Source organism: Mesoplodon mirus (assembly GCF_964341445.2).
Source record: "Mesoplodon mirus genome assembly, chromosome: 14".
Classification (NCBI taxonomy): Eukaryota; Metazoa; Chordata; class Mammalia; order Artiodactyla; family Ziphiidae; genus Mesoplodon; species Mesoplodon mirus.
In genome coordinates, this window is record NC_138990.1 from 47,035,115 (window position 1) to 47,055,927 (window position 20,813).

General features: G+C 50.3%; 1 protein-coding gene across 1 annotated transcript in view; it reads left to right on the forward strand.

The window, feature by feature from the left end:
* Nucleotides 1-20,813, forward strand: part of PLB1 (phospholipase B1) — a 193,667-nt gene that overhangs the window by 95,333 nt on the left and 77,521 nt on the right. Inside the window, exons 11-20 of the mRNA XM_082643282.1 lie at nt 528-571; nt 2,318-2,408; nt 2,975-3,026; nt 4,735-4,821; nt 11,485-11,547; nt 12,317-12,390; nt 13,254-13,329; nt 14,270-14,374; nt 15,433-15,489; nt 20,103-20,174. Of these exons, the coding sequence (XP_082499408.1) occupies nt 528-571; nt 2,318-2,408; nt 2,975-3,026; nt 4,735-4,821; nt 11,485-11,547; nt 12,317-12,390; nt 13,254-13,329; nt 14,270-14,374; nt 15,433-15,489; nt 20,103-20,174 (721 nt within the window). The remainder of the gene's footprint in view (nt 1-527; nt 572-2,317; nt 2,409-2,974; nt 3,027-4,734; nt 4,822-11,484; nt 11,548-12,316; nt 12,391-13,253; nt 13,330-14,269; nt 14,375-15,432; nt 15,490-20,102; nt 20,175-20,813) is intronic.

Sequence of the window (20,813 nt, forward strand, 5' to 3'; positions counted from 1 at the left end):
CGCTCTCATCTCCCTGCTTCATTGGCAGGGAAACCTGAGGGCCAGGGAGGAGACACCTGCTCCAGGCTCGCTTAGGATCAGGCGGCAGAGTGGGGACCAGAATGCAGCCTCCTGCCTCTGTGGCCAACACTCCCCGTGCCCGGGAATCCCCCAAATAAGGGGAATAAGGGAGGAAGAGTGGGAAAGGCCAAATGTGGGATTCTTGCTTCCTTCTTCCAGTCTCCTTGCTCTGCTCTGGAGGAAGCTAGCAGGGTTGGACCAGGGTCAGGCTCATTCAACACGGGGTCTGCATCCTCTTCCAACTTTGGACCAGACTAACGGGGACGGAGAGGAGGGTCCAGACCTGCTCACCCCCTTTTGGTGACTCCATTGCCATGTGAGGTGTGTCTCTGTCTCCAGGAAGGATAAACCAGAACCTGAGCAATGCTAAGCCAAAGCTCGTTATGAAAGAGACCACAGCAGTTGGGGGCAAGGGTTGGTAGGCGACAAATGCAGTCTGAGGCTTATATGCTGGCTTCTACTTGCAGGACTGAAAGCGAGGAATCACAGGTGTGCATGGGAGTGGTGACCGGTGAGTTCTGTGTTTTCATGGCCAGAATCCAGATTGTCCCTGTCCCTCCCGACACAGCAGCATTTCGGTTAGTGAAGAGTACCCTATTGCCACCTTGGGGCAGAGCCTGAGGAAAGGGGCAGGCATTCTGAGAGGACAGATAGGGAGCCAGGGTATGAAAAGACACATTCCCTGAAAGGAGGGCATGAGAAACGTATCTGAGAGCCCCTGAGCAAAGAGACTCAAGGAGACATTGGGTTAAGCTTCGGAGACATGGGAAAGGGGTCAGGGGGTGGCTGGACCAGAGTCCTGAGGCTCCTTCTCCCCCAGGACCCCAGGGCTGGACTTACAGCACTTCATCTGGGAACCTGTCCACCATTCACTGCCTCCACCCCCTAACCCCCCATCACACCAAGGAGAAGACCCAGCTCTAATTTTCAGTTTATTTCATTTTGTAGTAATTCCCTTACTTACAAAATAAATATCTCAGTTGGATTCAGGAAAATGAAATGAGAAGAATGAAAACCAACTGTAATCCTGTTATCTAGACATAATCATTGTTAACATTTTGGCCTTGTTATATAGGAATGTGCTTAGGAATATGCTATCTCTAACCTGGTTATTTTTCACTTAATATCAGAGGTCCCTTGCAAGTAGATTAAGTCATCCCGGCACCCCTGAGTCCCTTAATGCCAGCTGAATTAGCCTGGTGGATAGAGTCACCTATGCTTGGTGCTCACAAGTCGAGAGCAGGGACACCACTTTTCACTCCATAATTAGAGTGAGGAGACTTGGGCGACAATGCAGACGCTCTACTGAGCTGACACCGAGCAGAGCGTGAGGACGAGTGAGGTAGCTGGTATCCTGTCAGTTCAGCTGGTGAATTGCACCAAGGGCCTGGAATTATGAGGCTCCCTGCAAGGCTAAGGATAAATAAGGAACGGGTCCTGCCTTCAGCCCTCACCATCCAGCAGGAGAGGCTGAGGCCCGGTATGCAGCCCTCCAGGATCTGATTGACAGGTGAGAGGATACTGATGGCCCAAGTGGTGGGAGGGTCCCCATCGGCTGCCTGCACAGTGTCAGCTCCCTTCAAAGGCGGCCCCTCTAAAGCCGCCTCCCGGATTCCGTTCCCACGAAGCCCCAGGCACTCGCGGACAGGGACAAAAAGCAAGGGGGACTGGGGTGGGGCAGTGCAACCTCCCTGCCGTGACACTCTCCCCAGTCTGCCCTCTCCTCTCTGGGGAGAAGACGCAGCCTAGCTGCTCCTGACAGCACTATTTTTAGCGGTCCTCTGGCTGTCAGCTCTGGGATGAGTTTTCTGCGTGTTCCCCGGAGATCTCCCGCCCTGCTGTCGCTCTCGGGAGGAGGGAGGGTGGCGGGAAGGCAGCCTACCTGGGTCCCTGTCCCAGCACACTTTCCCGAACGTGTCAGTAGCACAGGACAGTGAAGAGCTTCAGTGTCCGGGAGCTCAGGCTCAGATCCCAGCCGCCTCAGGCAGCCCTGAGACCTCGGGGAGCTAGCTTGGCTCCCCCCAGCCTCAGGTTTCCTTCACACACACCTAAGTGCTTAGCACTCGGCCTGGCCTAGCACCTGCCGAATGCTCATTTTTTTCAGCTCCGTTTACTTCTAGGGGCCTGCTACGAGGTTGACCTCACAGCCCGAGGCAGCTCATGCTTCGGAACAGGGACAATGACCCTGGTACCTCACCCCAAAGGGGGTCCGTCTCCGCATGCCGAGACCACAGCCTCAAACCAGCTCTCTCTTTAGTTCTTTCAGATGTCATCAGACACTTCAATCCATCTGTCCTGAGGCCTGTCTGCAGCCCTGGGAAGGGAGTGGTACCCCGTAATGGTGCTGAGTAAGCTCTTTTTCTGGCACTTTGCAGGGTTGTGCACTCCTGTTAGTCCTGGGTTTCTAGATGGGAGGATTTGGGGTGGTGGGCTGGAAGAGTCAGAGGCTTAAAACTAGAGATCTGTGTTAAAGCCGAAGCTTACCTCCTGCACTGATTTTAGTCTGCTTGATGGGCCTAACTTAAAAAATCAGGTTGGGCTTCCCTGGTGGTGCAGTGGTTGAGAGTCCACCTGCCGATGCAGGGGACACGGGTTCGTGCCCCGGTCTGGAAAGATCCCACATGCCGCGGAGCGGCTGGGCCCGTGAGCCATGGCCGCTGAGCCTGCGCGTCCGGAGCCTGTGCTTCGCAACAGGAGAGGCCACAACAGTGAGAGGCCCGCGTACCGCAAAAAAAAAAAAAAAAAAAAAAAAAAAAAAAATCAGGTAAATGTCTGCCCTCCAGAACCCAGGAGTGGTGTAGTGCAGCCTCCCGCTCAGAGACTGGCATGTGGGCTGAGGCGATGGGCAAGCTTCCGGCCCTCAGAGAAGTTGTATTTAACTGATTTTTCTCTCTGCTTCCCTCCCTCCATGCAGAGACTTGTGGATTCAGGCAAAAGAGCTGGTGAGGAACATGAAAGAGAACCAGGTAAGAATCCATCCGACTCTGTTGGGGGCCATCTGTGTTTGCTGAGAGGCAATCAGGCAGCTGACGCCCCGGGGCCATCATGCCCTGAACTAGGCAACCAGTGTGGCCTGGGCCCTCTAAGACTGCCTTTCCCCTGGTGATTCTCTGGAGGCCAGTAAAATCCAGGGCCACTTCTCATGTTCACAATATGGTCCTGCCGAAAGTCAGCAGGGGGGCTAAATAACTTCTTGCTCAGCAAGGTGGTTGACAGCTTGGGTTCCAGAGGGAGACCAGTCTGAGTGTGAATCCTGAATTTCCACCTATTAGCTGTGTGATGTTGGGTAAGGCGCTTAACCTCTCTGAGCCTCAGTTCTCCCACTTATGAAATGCGAGTAATAAAAGGACCTGCATCACAGGGCTTAGGGTGGATTCAATGAGGTGTTGGATGTGCCTGGCACAGAGGCAGTGCTCAGTGCAAGGCTGCAGCTGTCATGGTCACTAAAGTGGCCACTGCTGTCGTTATTAATTACGATACCCATTTTAGTTCTTGGGTGGAGGCTTCTGTAACATACATGCTGGGGCCCTGGTCTCCACTCTTCTAGCACTTCAGACACTCTTTACTCAGAAACTCACATATGGGCTTGTAATTAGCCACCTCTAATCCTTTGTGCTCTCCTTATGAACAAGTATCAAGTCAAGGCAAGCCTTGCTACCAAGCTGGCTCTAACCAGGGTCTCAGCCTGGACCACTGGAACCAAGGGAAACCACTGTTAAGGCCAGTCACGCATTCATTAAAGAGTTCAGGCGTTCAAGCCAGGTCATTCCAGGTTATACAAGGACAGGGACAATTACAGGAGTGATGCCATAAAACGTTGGTTTCCTCCTCACAAGAGACTTCCTGAATTTCTGGAATGGTCGTAACATTCTGGAAAATGGCTGGGAGGGCTTGAATCCAATCCTGTAATTTTACAGATGAGGAAACTGAAGTCCCCAAAAGTCCTGTGACCCGTCCGAGTTCACTCAGCAAGTTAAGAGCTAAAATCTAAAAGTGCCTCATTCATATCCAATGCTCCTCAAGTACACCATGCTGCCTCTTAAAAAACAGAAGTTTATTTTTTGTTCCACATAACACATGTTCATTAGAGAAAGATCAGAAAACACAAACAGAAGAATATTAAAATCATCCTTAAACATGATACCCAGAGAGAATTACTGTTCCCAACTTGGTGTACATTCCCTTTCACAGTTTTTCCAAGCATGTTTATCTGTATATATTTTTTAAAATAGGGATGTTACTAGATGTAGAAGCTTTTTATAATCTGCTTTTCTCAGTATCATATTTCCCATGACAATACTTATGTTTTCCAGCATCATTTTAACAACTACATGGTGTTTTGTCTTATGAGCATTCCACAACTTACACAGCAGTCCTCTGTTTTAGACATTTATATTGTTTCCAATTTTTGACTCTTATGAACAAGGCTTGGATCGAATGGTAAGCCCTTTAAAAAAAAAAAAAGGTTTTGATAAGTTTTGCCAAACTGCCTTGTAGAGCAGTTTATACCACTTTAAATTCCCACCATATACATCTCCTTTTGGAGAAAAAAAATCCATACATATGGTTTTATGGGGGTGGGTGTATGAAATGGAAAGACAGGCAAAGCAAGCAGTTGTTTTGGCTTCAGGTTTCACCACCATCTCTTTTTGATGCTCTTGTCCTTTCTTCCAGCAACTTGACTTTCAGAATGACTGGAAGCTCATCAGTGTGTTCTTCAGTAACACTAGCCAGTGTCACCTGTGTCCCTCCGCCCAACAGGTAAACCACAGGCTGGGAGGCAGAGGGATTGCACATGCTGGGGTGGGTGCAGAAGGAACTAAACCTGCCTGATCTACAACTGGCAGGCTGGGCCTGATAGCACCTGTTTCAGAGTTAGGGCAGGCAGGCAGGCAGGCAGGTAGAGAGACAGACAGATATCTAAGGGCTCAAGGAAACATATTGAGGGAGAGGTGTTTTTAACTTACCATCCCTACCATTCAGGAAAAGGAAACCATGGTATAGATAAGCTGAGTCAATGATCATTCTGCAACTGAGGAAAATCCGCTTCCTAGTTAAAAAATCATTTTGCCTCTTTTAACTCTGATTTCATTTAAATGCTGAACTTAGGAAATAAAGCAGTACTTTTTTTTTTTGCGGTACGCGGGCCTCTCACTGTTGTGGCCTCTCCAGTTGCGGAGCACAGGCTCCAGACGCGCAAGCTCAGCGGCCATGGCTCACGGGCCCAGCTGCTCCGCGGCATGTGGGATCTTCCCGGACCAGGGCACAAACCCGTGTCCCCTGCATTGGCAGGCGGACTCTCAACCACTGCGCCACCAGGGAAGCCACAAAGTAGTACTTTCAATAACACCTCTTGAACTCTAGTTCACCGTGATCTCTAGTTTTAGTGGGAAGTTGTCTAGTTGTTTATTAGGTAGACTATATCTTCCAGGCTCTTTGGCGTTGCCAGGAATGAGATATGAAACATGTGACTTTTAAAATGTTTATGTGGGTGACTGACTATGACTTAAGTCTTTATTGACAAGTGTCCAGGTTAGGATCAATTGAAAGTGAGAGGGTGGCTTAGAGGCCTAGGCTATGGTGACATAAATGGCACACAGATGACTCTTCTGGAGCCTGAAGCCTGACTACCACCAAGCTGGCCCTGCCACTTAACGGCAGCTCAATTACCTGCCCACTGTCCTTTCAGCAGCCTTCCAGGGCTTCCACCAGGCCATGGCACAGACAAGGGTGAAGTTTCTTGAGATGCTGTCCTCTTCCTTTCTGTGCCCCTCTCCCAAATACGTACTCTTGCCTTCCTCCAAACGCCCCATGACCCCTGCTCCACCACCCAAATCCCCTCCCTTTGGTCATGTTAGGCCCTGGGAGAACGCTGACAGAAGCCCACCTTCCCTCATCAGCTCTTGTTAAACAATAGTCCTGCAGGTCTCCTGGGTTTGTGGCGTATAGATCTTGAAGCTTATTCTACTTCACCTCTGTTTTCTCCCATACCAAGCGAAATTTCCATGCCCTGTTTATTCTCTGCACCACCCCCTGCACTTTGGCCATTACGCACACCAACATTTACTCGTGAATTTACACAGTCATGCACTGAAATGCTCAAACAAGCACTTAGGCATTGCTGCATTCCTCTATATATCCACGCATCCATCCATCCATGCATCCATTCATCCATCCATAAATTATCTATTCATGCATCAATTCATTCTCTCTTCTTACACGCAGGCACACATTATTGTATTTATGATGAGTTTGTTCATGCTGGCATTTGTTTGATTTTTTAATATTTGAATGTATTCATTGATACTTACACTCATTCATGATTTCTTCCATATATTTTTTCTTGTGTTCAAGCATTCCTATGTGAATTCTTGCATTCTTTCGTGTGTTTGTTCCTTCAATACATTACATGCATTCTTGAATACGTACATGATGTATTCCTGCGTGCATGTGTCCATTTATGCATTATTTATTTTTATTAAATTTTAGTTACACAATGCACAGATGCTTTCTTCTTTTAAAAAATGAAACATTATAGTTAAAGCTAAAATCCCCTTTAGCCACCACCTCCAATCCTCTCTCTCTTTTTATTTCCAAACTTTTTGCATATCTATAAATCCTAGTATTCCTTTATGTGTGTGTATATAAGAGAGGGATTTAACATAAATAGTATTATATCGTATGTACTACTGAACAATATTTTTTCACTAATCAAGTGTTTTTGAGATCGTCATGTTGATACATATGGATTGAGTTTATTCCTGTTACTTCCTAAATAGTATCCCACTGTGTACATTTACTACATTTTATTTCACTATTTCTGTATTGATGGCCATTTAGGTGTTTCTAGTTTTCCACTAATATAAACAATCTTGTTCATTTACTTAACATGGTGGTTTTCAAAATACAGTGATTATATTTCATTGTATTCAATTACAATGTAATTTATTATATTTCAGATTATAGATGGAAGTATATTAGTGGGTCAAAAATCAGTTTAAAAGACTGATTTAACCAAAAATTATAAAAAAAGAAATAGACTAGAATCAACTATAAAATATTAGAGTTCATTGCATGTAGTAAGGTAAGTGTTGGTTCGTGATTATTTTTGCTTCATTTATATATAGATATGTTTGTACCGGGTTGTGATGTGAAACATATCTCACACTGTGGGTCATGATCAAAGCAGTTTGAAGAAAGTGCCTTGAGTAGATTCGTAAACATAGAATTGCTGGTCATCAGATACATACACTTTAAGTCTTAAAGGACTGCCTAATTGCCCTCCAAAGGAGCTAAACACCTTTATATTCTAATATCCTGGGACCAATCCCTACATATAAGGGGCTTTTCCACACCACCAAGCAATTCTCAGACACCAGCTGGGTGTCCTACAATTCAGCTCACTTCTGACACGACCTACCTGGAGACAGCATCAGAGCCCACAGGTTAGGAGCTCAGTCCTGCAAGACTGTCCCCACCCCCCATTTCAGATGCCAATCCCAAGTCCGGGTTGTCACCTGAGCTTCTGCCCAACTGGCTATAGATTGGAGGTTCCAACAAGCCCCTCCTTGAGTTCAATTAATTTTCTAGAGTGGCTCTTAGAACCCAGGGAGACATTTTACTTACTAGGTTCTTGGTTTATTATAAAAGGATATAATTCAGGAACAGCCAGATGGAAGAAATGCATAGTGCAAGGTATGGGGAAAGAGCAAGAAGCTTCCATGCTCTCTCCAGGTGGGCTACTCTCCAGCACCTGCAGGTGGTCACCAACAGGGAAGCTCTCTGAACCCATCCTTTTGTGCTTTTATGGAGCTTCGTTACATAGTCAGGATTGACTAAAATTGGCCAACGGCAATTGATTCAACTTCCAGCCCCAGGTTGGGTGGTGGTCATAGGCTGGGGGACTGAAAATTCCAACTCTCTGATCCCAGGGTTGGTTCTCCTGGCAACCAGCCCCCATCCTTAGGCGTAGCCCCAAAGTCACCTCATTAACATAGCAAAATACACTTTTATACTCTCATCACTTACGAAATTCCAAAGGTTTATGAGCTCTGTGCCGTAAAAGGGGACAAAGACCAAATATATACCTCGTATTACAAATGACAATATCACATATTCTCACCAGTGTCTGAGCGCACCCGTTCCCTACAACCTTTCCAACACTTGTTGTTATCAAAGCCAGTGATTTTTTATCAGTATGTGAAATTCCCTCAGGATCTAGTCATGTTGATACATATGGATTAGGTTTATTCACACTTAGAACCTCACACTTTTAATTGGTTGTAAACATATGACAAAAGTAGTTATGCTCCACTCCTGATTTCTAAATGGCTACCTACCAGTGACTTAATCTCTGTAAACTGAACTCACTGAAGCGATGTTTGCTATCATCCACTCAAATTCCCACTGTATTGCATTTTTCTTCCCGTCTTGATTTTCCTTTTGCACAAAGACCACCAAGGCTTTGGAGCCTAGAATAAATCCCACCTGCACTTCCATTTCCCCCAAAGGACATTGTGGCTCATGGTTCTGGCTCTCGGCCTCCTTGGCCCGGGTGGGCTGGTTCCTCCCTTCACTTCTGCACTCTTGCTTCTGCAGCCCAGACCCAGCCCTCACCTCCTAGCCTTCCTGGTGGCGCTTCTGGACACAGCTAACCAGGATCCCCCATCTGAGAAGCTCTTACACAGCACTTCTGCATCCCCAAAGCACATCCCAGGCATGGCCTCTCCCTCAGGGGTTGTCCTGCAGAGTCCCAGGGGCTGCAGGCTTCCACCCGACCTCACAGAGCAGCTCTGCCTTTAACTGTGGCATACATGTGGCAGGTTTCCTAAAAGAGTTCATGTGAGAAAAAGGTATTTTATTGTCAAGAAGAAATGTTAAACTCCTGTCCTGCCCTACTTAGCACCTGGAATTTTCCTCCCCTAAGAGACCTTTGGGCTCCTTTCATGGGGAATAGACAAGGGCTTGTGTCCACATGTGTTCTTTAGGGATTTCTTAAGACCAAAGTCATAAGAGAGTGAGACCAGGAACCATTCATTAGGCAGTGATGGTGCTTCCTCAGGGCTGCTATGGTGGATGCAGCAATTCAAAGGCAGGTGCTTCAGAGGTGACTAGTAACCTGGCTCATAGCAGTGACACAGGGATGCTTTTAGGGTCTGGACTCTTGCTTACTGTTCTCCAGTTAAAGTCTAGTTATATGGAGTAAGAACAAAATTGCAAGAAGAGAAAAAATAAAGGAAAAGAAAAACAAAGCCTCACACTGCAAAACTCTGTTACTGAATCAAGTTTGTTTGCCCCATGCATGACAGGCCAAATGCTGGGACACCGAGGTTTGCAGAAAGAAAAGATTTATTCAACAGGCAGCCAAGTGAGGAGATGTGAGAACAAATCTCAAATCCACCTCGGGATATTTATGGGATAAAGACGCAGGGCAGTCCGAGGCATGGGGAATGTGGGGGATGTGGGGGATGTGGGGGATAGATGACTGGAGAGAAGAAACAGGTGAGGTAATCACTCTGAGCAGGTGCAACTAAGCTCCATGCTTCTTCAGGGGACACATGCTTCTTCATGGGATGCATGTTCAGAAAATGGTAGTGTTAACATGTTCTGGGCCCTCTGATGTCAGAAGGTCACTGATGGGACACTCAACACACGCCCAGTTGGAGGTCTCAACCAGTCTTGTCCAGTTGGAGCTCGAGCCAGTGAACAGCTGACTCCAAGTTCCTGAAACACAACTTGGGCAAACATCTTATTGTTTAGGCCATGGAATGCTTGGAGGACATGCAAGTTTTTTTTAAAAACAATTAAAGGGAGCTTGATCAGTGAAGGCAGGTTACAGTTCATTATTTGTTAAGCAAGTTGTAGTTTAAGGTATCTAATGGATGACAACACTTGGTTTCAAAAATATACCCATTTATTCGTTGCAGATGCCTTTAGAAACAGGTGTCAACATTTTGGAGGACACGCTGGCAGTATGACTCAAGAAACCTAAAAGTGTTTGTGTCTTTTGACTGAATAATCCTACTTCGTGGAATAAATCCCAGATAAATAACTTGGTAGAAAAAGTTAAGCATGGTTGCAGGCACATGTTTGATAACAGAGCATTCTTCTGATTCTGGGGGCAAAATATGGAAATGTGTAAGTTCTTTTGAAGAAATAAGCTTTTTCCTGACTTCGAGTTATGGAGGAGTTTATCATGTGTGACCTTATAGGCAGGGGACATTTTATAGGAGCATCATGTCTTCCACTAAGGAACAGGGACAGTTGGTGCCCCAAGGACAACCATTCAATACCTGGAAAGCCTAGGTGGGCCCTGATTCACTCTGTAGCAGTGAATCAGCACCTTGACTAAGAGGTTTCTAAATCAGGGTTTGCAGTCTGGGGAGGCCCCTTCAGGGATTCCCTGAGGGAAGAGGGATGCCCTGAATATGATACAGGCAGTGAGGACCTTTCTAGACCAAAGTTCCTATGACTCCTAAGAAGGGAAAGTCATGCTTAATGTCATGCTCAGGGAGAGAAACAATGAGACAGAAGGCTTTGTTGCTGGCTATGGCAGCAGGTTGGGCTGGACTGGCTTCCAGAGGACAGCCTCACACCAAAGAGGGGACACAGGGGCGGGAGGCTGCCCTCCACGCAGTCCCAGCCCGACTGATGGGCAGCTGTCTCCAGAGTCACCGCCTGTGTCCCCCACCCAGGAAACAGAATGGCTGCTAGGCCTGCTTTGTCTTCCTGTCTGAGCCAAGTCGCCTCAGGGGACAGCAGGTTTGCAGGCAGCTTAGGTATCTGGCTTGTTGCAAAGTTTATTTTTGTTTGGTTTTGTTTTTACACTGAAAAGGTAAACCAGGGTCGTTTTTTGAAGGGCTCTCATTTGTTTATTTTCATTACCTGCAAGGAATTGGGTGGAAAGGAGGTGTCTTTAAATGCTCAGTGACAGGAGCCCTTTTCTTAGGGCAGATGTGGCAGGGAAAGGTCTGGTAAGAGTGCCATGTGGAAGTTTTGAGGTTCATCTGGGTCCTTAAATCCAAGCGTTCCCCCTTTGGACCTGATTTTCTTCAGATCAAAGTGATTCCATCAATCTTTGGGAATAAATCTGGTCTCATATCCCTCGTGTGAGCTTTAGAATTGCCTTGACTTTGGGTTTGCCCTTCCCTGACACGGAACTTCTCATTTGGGAGAGTTTACTTTTTTCCTGGTGGGTGATGTGTTGGGGAAGTCAGAGAATGGACAAAAAAATTCCCAGGAAGCTCTGGAAACTCTACACTTGTGTGTGGGAAACTAGGGTCTAGATGGGGCTTTTGTTACGATCATCTCTGTTGAGGGGGGATGGGGGTTGGAGAGGGGAAGGCACAGGCCAGCGTGAGCCTGGGCATCTTTGTCCCGTGTCCCCCGTCCCCACCCACACTCAGAACATTTCTCCTTCCACAGCAAAGACACGTGACGAGCAGCATGGACCAGCTGACGAGAATGCTGGACTACCTGCATCAGGAGGTGAGGTTGGCAGCCCCCTCAGCTTGGTGGGACCAGGCACCCGGAGCTCCCTCACGGGCACCTGCAACACCCGGGAGAAGCTGCGCTTCCGTGGGTTGGTGGGACCGGTTCTGGTTTCTTCCAAATGGCCGCCACCAGGACGGGGAAATGGACTCCCAGGAGGGAGACCATGACCCCAGGGAAAGGGAAGGCTCTGGAGTGCTTTTGATGAAAACACGGGTCACAGATAGAGCTCTTCACTCGTGCAAAGGATATTACTAAGAGAGGCCCCTGGGGAGGAGGGAGGAAACAGCCCTGTTCCTCCCTGGGGTCTCTGTGACCCTCTCTTTCCTGAGGCCCGGCTCTGTGTCTGGGGCAGTGATGGCCTGGAGCCTGCAGGGACCTTGAGAACTCTCAAGGCTTCCCTAAGTGACTAGTGTGAGCACTGCAAAATCCCAGGGAAGCTCAGGGTTCTCACCTTCCCCGTCTTGCCCTAGGGAGGAAGAGGGCCCACAGTCCCATTACCACTGGGTCTTGCTGCCCTGTGTTGGGGAGGTGCCCTGCCCACCATGAGGGGCGGTGAATGACACATTTCTGGATGGCGCAGCCGACAGAGCTGACAGCTTCGAACTGACCCCAACCAACCATGTCCCAAAGGGCCTGCCTGTTTAACCAAGGAGAGTCCCGTCATGTTCAACCAGACCCCAAACTAGGCTCAAACCAGGGGTTCCAGAGAGGCCGCAGGGCAGGGACTTTACAGATGCTCATCTTGCCCCTCGTATCCCCCTAGGTCCCCAAAGCATTTGTGAACCTGGTGGATCTCTCCGAGGCTCTGAGGGGCTCGCATCAGGGGACTCCGCTCAGGTAAGAAGGGAAGTGGAAAGGGACCAGCATTTGTCAACTGGTGCCACACACCAGGCACTGCGTGGGGCACCTCACGTGCATCAACTGATCCAAGGCCTGGAGTCGGAGAGAGACAAAGCGCCGTGTGTGAGATCACACAGCCAGCGGGGGCAGTCAGGCTGCGGAAGGGGCCCTCTGCCGCACTGTTTTGGGGACTGAGTTAAAGGATGAAATATGCAGCCTGGTTGACGTAGTGACAGGTGCCCTACCCCCACCAGAGTGACTTGAGAGTTTAAAAACCAGCTTGGGCAAAACAGCTGTAAGCCAAGAAGTATTATTTCCAGAAATTGGAAAGACAATTTCGTCTAATTGTATTTTATTTTCACACAACTTGATTCCCATGTATTTCTGAGATTTTTCAGAGAATTTAAACTTTCTGAACCCAGATCCTGAGATTTCTGACTTGGCATGTGGAAAAGGAGTTCACGTGGATAAAGTCAGGGCAGGGGCGTCGTAGGTGGTGGCAACGGAAAGGAGAGGACAGTGCGGAGAGGATGGGGGGTTTGAAGAGGAAGGAAGGCGAAGGAAGGGCTCAGAGCAGGGGAGGGGAGAACAGGAGGTGGGTTTCTGGGGAAGGAGCAGTGAGGGAGGCGGTGCATCAGGAGATGAAGTGAGAGGGAGCGTCTCCATAACGCACCCTTTTTTCTCCCCAACGTGTGCTTCCTTCCTTCCTTCCTTCTCCTGGGCCGTCTAAGACTTCCGACTTCCCCTTCCCCGGCTCCCAAAGCAACTCCCAGTGCCCCCAGCCCCACCTTCCTCCAAGAGGGAGTCTAAACGGCCCCACGCGGCATCCACGCTCACTTCCCGCTTGTTTTAACCTGCAGTCCCACGGCCGAACCCTGCAGGTGCTCAGGGGAGACCTCGCAGCTGTCCAAGGTTGTGACCCAGTGGGCCTATCAGGTGAGCGTACTCTGGGACACTGCCTGTTGGCTCACGGGGGCAGGTGGTCATGAGAACAGGGGTGGTGGGAGCAGTTAGGGTGCATGTTTGCTGATGTAGGACCCCACCAGCTGAAGTCAGAACTGAAAGTCAGGAGCGAAAGACAGCAGCTACTCTTGCGTCACTTCCAGGTGCTGACTTGATTTTCCTGCATGTAAAGTGGGAACTGCCGTACTGGTGGAATGCGGGGGGAGTGGATGGAAGTGGAGGGTGGTGGTGGTACCTACGGTAAAAGATGCTGAAGAATTCTGCAGATCGTTCCGAGATGCTTTCGGTCGTCATCACCCCTTCTGCCGCTGCATCTGTGGCTGGTGGACGGGTTTGCCTGGACTAGGCTTATGCCCAGACTGCAGCCCGGACTACGGTCTGGCTGCTGAAGATGTGCGTCTAGTTTACAGGAGAGACCCCAAGACAGTGTGGGTGGCTCAGCGGAAGCCTCCATCCCCCCCAGCAAACAGTGCAAAGCACGGTTCCCATTGACATGTGTTTACATGATGATTTTTATTTAAGAAGCAGTTTTCTATGAGAAGTTTTCTATATGAAGCTGTATGTCATTTCTATTGCTTTGGACATGACATTTTTTGAGTGGTTAATAGCACATCCTTCTACAGAACTCAGCCCTTGAAGAGAGAGTGGGGACCCTAGCTACATACTGGGCTGGCGTATACTTCTTGAGCTCCCAGAGAATAGTTCTCAGGTCTTACCTGATGCTGGACTTCAGAGGAAAATGAAAACCTGATTTAGTTCATCAAAGGGCCCTGAAGTGTGAGATGAGAGGGAGCTTCCCAGTAGCATGTGATTCAGAAGAGCATGGGTGGGTGATTCTGACCGGGGGGGCTCCTGGGAACTCCCTGGTGTGAGGATGGGGCAGGCTGAGCCTCGCTGGTGCTCCTTTCTTCAGGAAACCTGGGAACAGCTCCTGGCCTCCAGCAAGTACAACGAGCAGAAGTCCTTCGCAGTGGTTTTCCAGCCTTTCTTCTACGAGACAGCCCTGCCGCCACCCTCGGTGAGTGAGGGCCTGGCCCACACCCCCTCCCTCCCCCTCCCCCTCCCCCTCCCCTGCCCTCTCCTCCCAAACCAGTTGAGCTTCACCGAGCCCAGGATGTGTAGTCTCAGGGGGAAATGCTGCAGTGCTCTCTTATACTTTTTGGACAACTTCCCCGTGGGGTTGGATAGCCCCGTGAGGAAGGTTCCGAGACGCAGAGCCGCCCAGAGGTAAAGAGCATGGACTCCAGCCAGACGGCTTCTGGCTTTGGGATGGGCCGGCTGTGTGACCTTGGGCAAGTTGTTTGAACTCTCTGTGCTTTGGTTCCTCATCTGTGAAATCAGGGCCGTTATTAACATTCCGCCTGCTAGAGTGGTTGTCAGGATGATTAAATACATGTGAGGACCTTAGAGCGGCGCCTGGTTCTTGGCAGCCTGCAGTATCTCTCAGCTATGGTGACTCTTCAGGGTGGAATTTCCAGGCACCACACTGCACTCCTCCCCCTGCAGGCACCTCCACATCTATCCCTGCAAGGGAGGGTACTTTGAGTTGTTTCCTCACCCAGGTCACTGGGCAAACGCCCCTTACCCCTGGGGGGCCGTGCACACCACAAGCGCTGTGGTGGGTGCACACGTGCTCAGCTCAGCAAGGTCTCTGACGCCTCTGGGGCTTCAGCACTGTACATCTGGGACAGCCCCTCCCTCCAGGCTCCTGGCTCCTGCTATTGGAGTCATTGTGTCCCTCCAGGACTTCAGTGATGTTTAATAGGAGGAGGAATATTAGTTGCCGTCCCCCTCTCCTACTCAGACCATACCTGAATCACTTCCCTGTCACCTCCTTCTGCTGTTTAGTTCGGTATGTACAACGCCACAATGATGAGGGGTGGCCAGAAGTGTGATGTGCCCCTATAGACCCTCACCTCCTAGCCTATAAGTCCCCGCCATTATTGATGGGGAGGGCTGAGAGATGGAATCTGGGTGCATCAGGACCCCCATCTCTGCCGGGAGAGCTTCAGAGTGTGCGGCAGGGCTGTCCCATCCCTGGGGGCACATGGGACTTCTCATCTGGTTCTCTTCCAGGGGGAGCGACTACTCCTGGATCCCACCGTCCTCGCCTTGACTCTCTGGAACAGCATGGTGAGTGGCTGGGGATCCCAGGGCGCTGCCCTGCCAGCCTGGGGTTTAGTCTATGGGAGGAGAAGCAGGGCCTCGGCTGTCGTGCCCCGTCTGCTCACGGCTCTGATGGAGGGGTTGAAGGACCCCAGCAGGACCCCAGGATGATGATTCTGGGCTATCAGGGGTCCCTCCCACATCCAGTGACAGCCCATCTGGGACCACCTGGGAGTGTCACCTCCTCTTCCCGGAAGCTGGGCTGCAGCCCTGACAGTGAGCACGGCTCCGTGGGCAGCCTCAGTCCTGCTCTTTCCAGACGCAGGAACGTTTCCTTGGCATCTGTCTGGGAGACCTCACTTGGAGCGGGGCACTAGGGAGAAGGCTTGCATAGCAACCTGGTCCAGCTCTCCCTCATTTTACACTTAAGTTTCCAATGCCCAGGGTGGTGCCTGGGGTGAGTGTGGAGTGATGAAGACCTGGGTTCAAAGCTCTCACAAGCTGTGTGAACTTAGGGTCTCAGCTCCCTTCCTGTGAAACCCCCGACCCAACACGTGGAGAGTGTAGAGCTCCCTCCTGGCCCACAGCGAGTATTCACCCTGGGTGGCCCTTCTTACTCTGACTGTGACGGGCTTCCCCCAGACTCTGAAGGTCCCCCAGGGCTGTCTGGGATTAGTCCGTGGATGGAATGTTCCGTCAAAACTTTGAACCTCTCCAGAGCACCAGACAGAGACCTGATTTTGCCATTTATTTTTTTCCCATCCAAACTGTCCTAGAATTCCAGTGACAGCAACTTGGTTTTCTTCTTCCTTGCATTAGAAAAATTTCTCTCCATCTCCTCAAACTGAGGTGCTGTGCTGAGTCCTATGAGCAGCTGTAGTTGGGTGTGCGGTGGCCAGTAAGACAGCAGGGAGGGCAGGGGCCGGCCCAGGCAGCCCGGATTGATGGAGTCACACTAGCCTTCAGAGAAGGCATTTGATTTCTTTGAACAAGGACCCTTGTTGGTGGGCCTGACCCCTGAGCAGTCAGGCCCCAGAAAACCACTTTGCTGTTCGTCTCCCTCCACCCTCTCTCTGGGGGAGGAGGGCTGATTCTTCCAGCTCAGCCAAACCTCTCTCCTCCTGTGTTACCTTTCTCCCAAGCAACAAAAGAAAGCCTAGAGGGTGCCTACCCTACGCTGGGTCCGAGGAAGATACAGGAGACACACCAGATGGCCTAGCGAATAGCTGGAAGGGCACGGCAGGAACAGGGTCATGCCCTGGACAGAGTACCCAGAAGGGATATGGGCAAGAGGCCAGGACAGCCCCATGAGGGTGGGACTGGAATTGGCTTTGTCGGCCTGGGCTGGGGGGGAATATGTCAGAGGAGGTGGGGCTGGCATTCCCAGGCAAGAGGAGCTGTGTGAACAGAATAAAATGCACTAGCAAGGGGTGGTGGGAGAGGAACGGGATAAGGAGGCCCCGCGAATGAATGAAGTGCCCTGTGCAATCAGACAGGCACACGGCATGCACAGCGTCCTGAAACCCACTCGAGGGTGTGGATGGGCAGGTGCCCAGAGGGCAACAGGAGGTCTCACACTCAAGGCCAAAGGACTGGGACCCAGTAGGTGTCCCAGGGGCTTTGGGGAGGAGGCGGCTTTCCTAGGTGGGCAGTTACCTGCCCAACGAACCAGCAGTCATTTCCCAGGGAGAGGCCTCGAGGTCCCTGTAGCCGAGCCAGTGAGGAGGGAAGCGTGTCCCCTGGCTTCCTCTCGGGCAAAATGCCAGACCATCCCACGGCTCCCGAGTGAGCACAGCTGCCAGAACACATGGACAGCTCCTGCAGGTTAATTTATAAGAAATTGAGAAGGTAACAGGTTAGGGGAAAGGGCACTGGGTAAGGAGCCAGAAAACCTGGGTTCTGAGTCCAGCTGTGCTTTTGGTTGTTTCTTGAGGTGAGTCCTGTGGTCTTTCTGGGCCCCATTTTCTCTATTTGCCAGCCTCAGAGGACCTTGGAAAATATAGGAGCCGTTCACCCTTGGGTTCCCTCCTGTGTCCTCCCAGGTACATGGGGAGGCCAGGAGCCTCCCTGCCCCCACCTCTGTGTGCCTCTGTGGTGTTGGGCTTAACTGCGACTACAGAGGTAAAAGCCAGCTATGTCCGTCATGCCCACATTTACAGACACACAAGAGCCCCGAGTGAGGGCCACCCTCTTACACGGGGAGCAGAGAGGGGCCAGCAGAATCGCTGTGACCAGAGGGGCCCAGCTTCTACCGCTTCTCTGCTTGGCCTCGACCTAGGACACAGCGATGGTGGCGACCGTGCAGGGCCACACAGTGTCTGCTCCCCGGGCCAAGTCCCGAGGTGCGCGTAAGCTCTGAGGGCCAGTGAAGGAAAACCACACACACACGCACGCAGACATCGTGAGCGGCCCTGCTTCGGAAACACACCTGGCTGCATGAGCCACCCAGACGGAAGCTGAGCTCCTGGCACGAAGCAGAGGAGGATTTTGTGTTTGGGACGTAATTCATTCCCTGGCCCCTTCCTGCCTCCTCAGTGACTTCTGATAACTCTTATGTAACCGTAGTGTCGATGAGACCCACCTGTGGGGACTCAATTGCCAGGTCCAGCGGTCACGGCCCCCCACCTTATTCCCAGCCCTGCGCTAGTGCCAGAGCCGCAGGGCGAGGTGAGGAGGGTTCACAGTCAAGCGGGACTCTTGCGAGCATGTCTAAGGTCATCCCCCGACCCCTGCCGCGCTCCAGTTCATCTCGGGGGCAGGGAGGCTGTGCAGAAGAGATGCGAGCAATTAAAGGGCTGAAGAGTGGAGCAAGAGGACAAGACCAGTGTCCCCAGGGTGTGTGCGGGCGTGTGCGGTGCAAGATGGTGGATGGGGGGACACGCAAAGGGTCATTTGATATAGCCGAGTCATTTTCCATCCTGAGGATGGAGGGTCAGAGCGTGTGTAAAGGGGATGAATGACAGCAGGAAGGATGGAGGTGACGGATAAAGAGACATTTAGGACAAGGTTCTTAGTGCAAATGGGTTTATTGGGAAAACCTATGAATTTTCCTTTGGAGTCCTTAAAAAATTAGGTTCTGTTATATCCATTTGACTAAAATGATCACAACGTGGCTTTCTCAACATTTCTTTCCAGATTCTATTATTGATTAAATTCTTGAAAGATTGGAGAAGAGAAGTCAGGCCACTTCGACCTTGGGCCACCAACTCAGGCCCACTGAGCCTCCCTTTCAGAGCGGCCCTGAAAGTTCTGGGTTGGAATCCCATACTTAGGAGTGTCCACCATCAGAATAAAACTGAAAGGAGATGGGGAGTGCAGTTCCTCCTCCACCCCCTGAGCAGAAGGTTGCCACTCCTTTTTACAGAAGGTTAATTACACCTTCTTATCTGACCCTGTCCCTTTGGGTGAAGGAAGGTTACCTGAGAAGGTAAAGTTCTTTCCCTGCTTCTTGTTTGCTGGTCACGGATGCCGGGATGAGACATTGCTGAGGAATCTAAACGGCTCGTGGAAGATGGCAGAGCCCGTGACGGAGCCAGATGGGGGGCTCCATCCTGTAGCCTCCTGCCTCTTTTGTCCCCCGTCAAGGTCTGTGGGAGGGGAGCAGAGGGGAGAGGAGGGACCCGGTGACCTAGGAGCCCAGCTTCTCTGGGCAGCAGGGCTGGCAGCAAACATGAGGTCCCCAAACAGTAGAAGACGGCGCGTACAAGAGAAAACCTGTGATCTCTCAAAGCCACTGTATTTTTCTGTTAAGTGTTTACAAATGTATAATGAACATTTAAAAATAACAGAAGGAACTTAAAATCCTTGCTCCATTGAATTCTCCAACCGCCTTCATTTTTCGATCTTCCCTCCAATGCTTTTACCTGAGCCGATCCTCTGCTGCTTTCTCTGGCGGGTACCCCATACACTTTTTGTCCATGTTGTTAGATAGGCTTCAGTTATCATTTAAGTAGCTGCCTCTATCAGCCGCTGGTACCACTATCACTGTTCCTGAATTGCTAGACACTCTAGTTGTCAGCGTGGTGCCGTGCTATGTCCCATGTCACTGTACCTCTGTGTCCCAGGTAAAAACATGGGGCTTGCCAGGTGACAGAGGGTTTCATTCATTCCCTGCTGGTTTACATGAGAGACATTTATTTGCCCTTCCTTCACATTCCTACTCTCCTCTATGGGAAATTTAATCAGGGAGCCGGCCAGTGGCAGGGCAGCAAGGAGGGGGATGCGACATCAAGCTGAATAACTGGCTCCTGGGTGATCAGGTAGCCGGTGACCCTATGAGAGCGATTTGGTGGAATCTGGACATCCATGTCCTTGTGTGAGCTCAGCCTCCCTGGTGTTCAGTTTCCCCTGTAACAGGAGGGGTGGGCTGGGAATCAGTGGTTCCTCTCCCGCAGTGGGCCTCAACTTGAGCATGCATCAGAATCCCTGGAGGGCTTGATAAAGCACAGGGAGCTGGACCCCACCCCAGAGTTGCGGGCTGGGAATTTGCCATTTCTAACGTGTTCCCAGGTGATGCTGATGCTGCCCGCCCAGGGTCACACCCTGAGAAACACTGAGCTAATGAGCCTTTCTCAGTGGTACCCTAGGATGCCGCCACCCGTGTAAGACTTTTCGGTTCTAAACATCACCTTCTTTTCTAGATGGAGCCAGCAGGACAGAAAGATGAGCCATTCAGTGCAAAAGAGAGAAGGCCAGTGAAATGTCCCTCTCAGGTAAGCAAGGACTGGAAGGGGCGGGGGGGCGGGGGGCGGCATCTCCTGCTGAGTTGGGGAGAAAGGTGGGGGCACAAAGCAGGGGGCTTTGCTGCGAAGTGGGTCTTACCTGGTTGAGACATTAGCCCGTTAGAGTCTCGGGTCTGTTCTTCTGGGCCTGGGCACCCCTAAGGTTTATACCTGTGGGCCAGGAGAGCTGTTTTAACAGAACTGAGGCCCCTTCCGTGCTTGTAGAGGCCATAGGAACAAAGCCACAGCTCACTTGGCCCCAAATGCTAAGATGCATATCTTAAATATGTGCGTAATATATAGTAGGTATAGAGTTAATGTTGCTGAATAAATTAATGAAAAAATAACTGAATGTAAATGAATAGAATTCTTTTTTATCACTTAATGCTAGTCAAATTTTTGGCTTTATTGATGAATTGGTAAGTTTTTGTTACCAGGCTGTAAGAACTGTATAATTCACCCTCTTTTCCTCTTTGCCTTGGCTCTCAGGAAACTTAAGATTAGGTTCTCTTTTCATGGAAATATACCTACTTTGCCTGTTGGCATGAACCTCGGGTAGAGAGCAAAAGATGCTGACTGCTGCAAATGGGAAATTTCAAAATGTTAATGAGCTCCTTCAGGGAACTAATG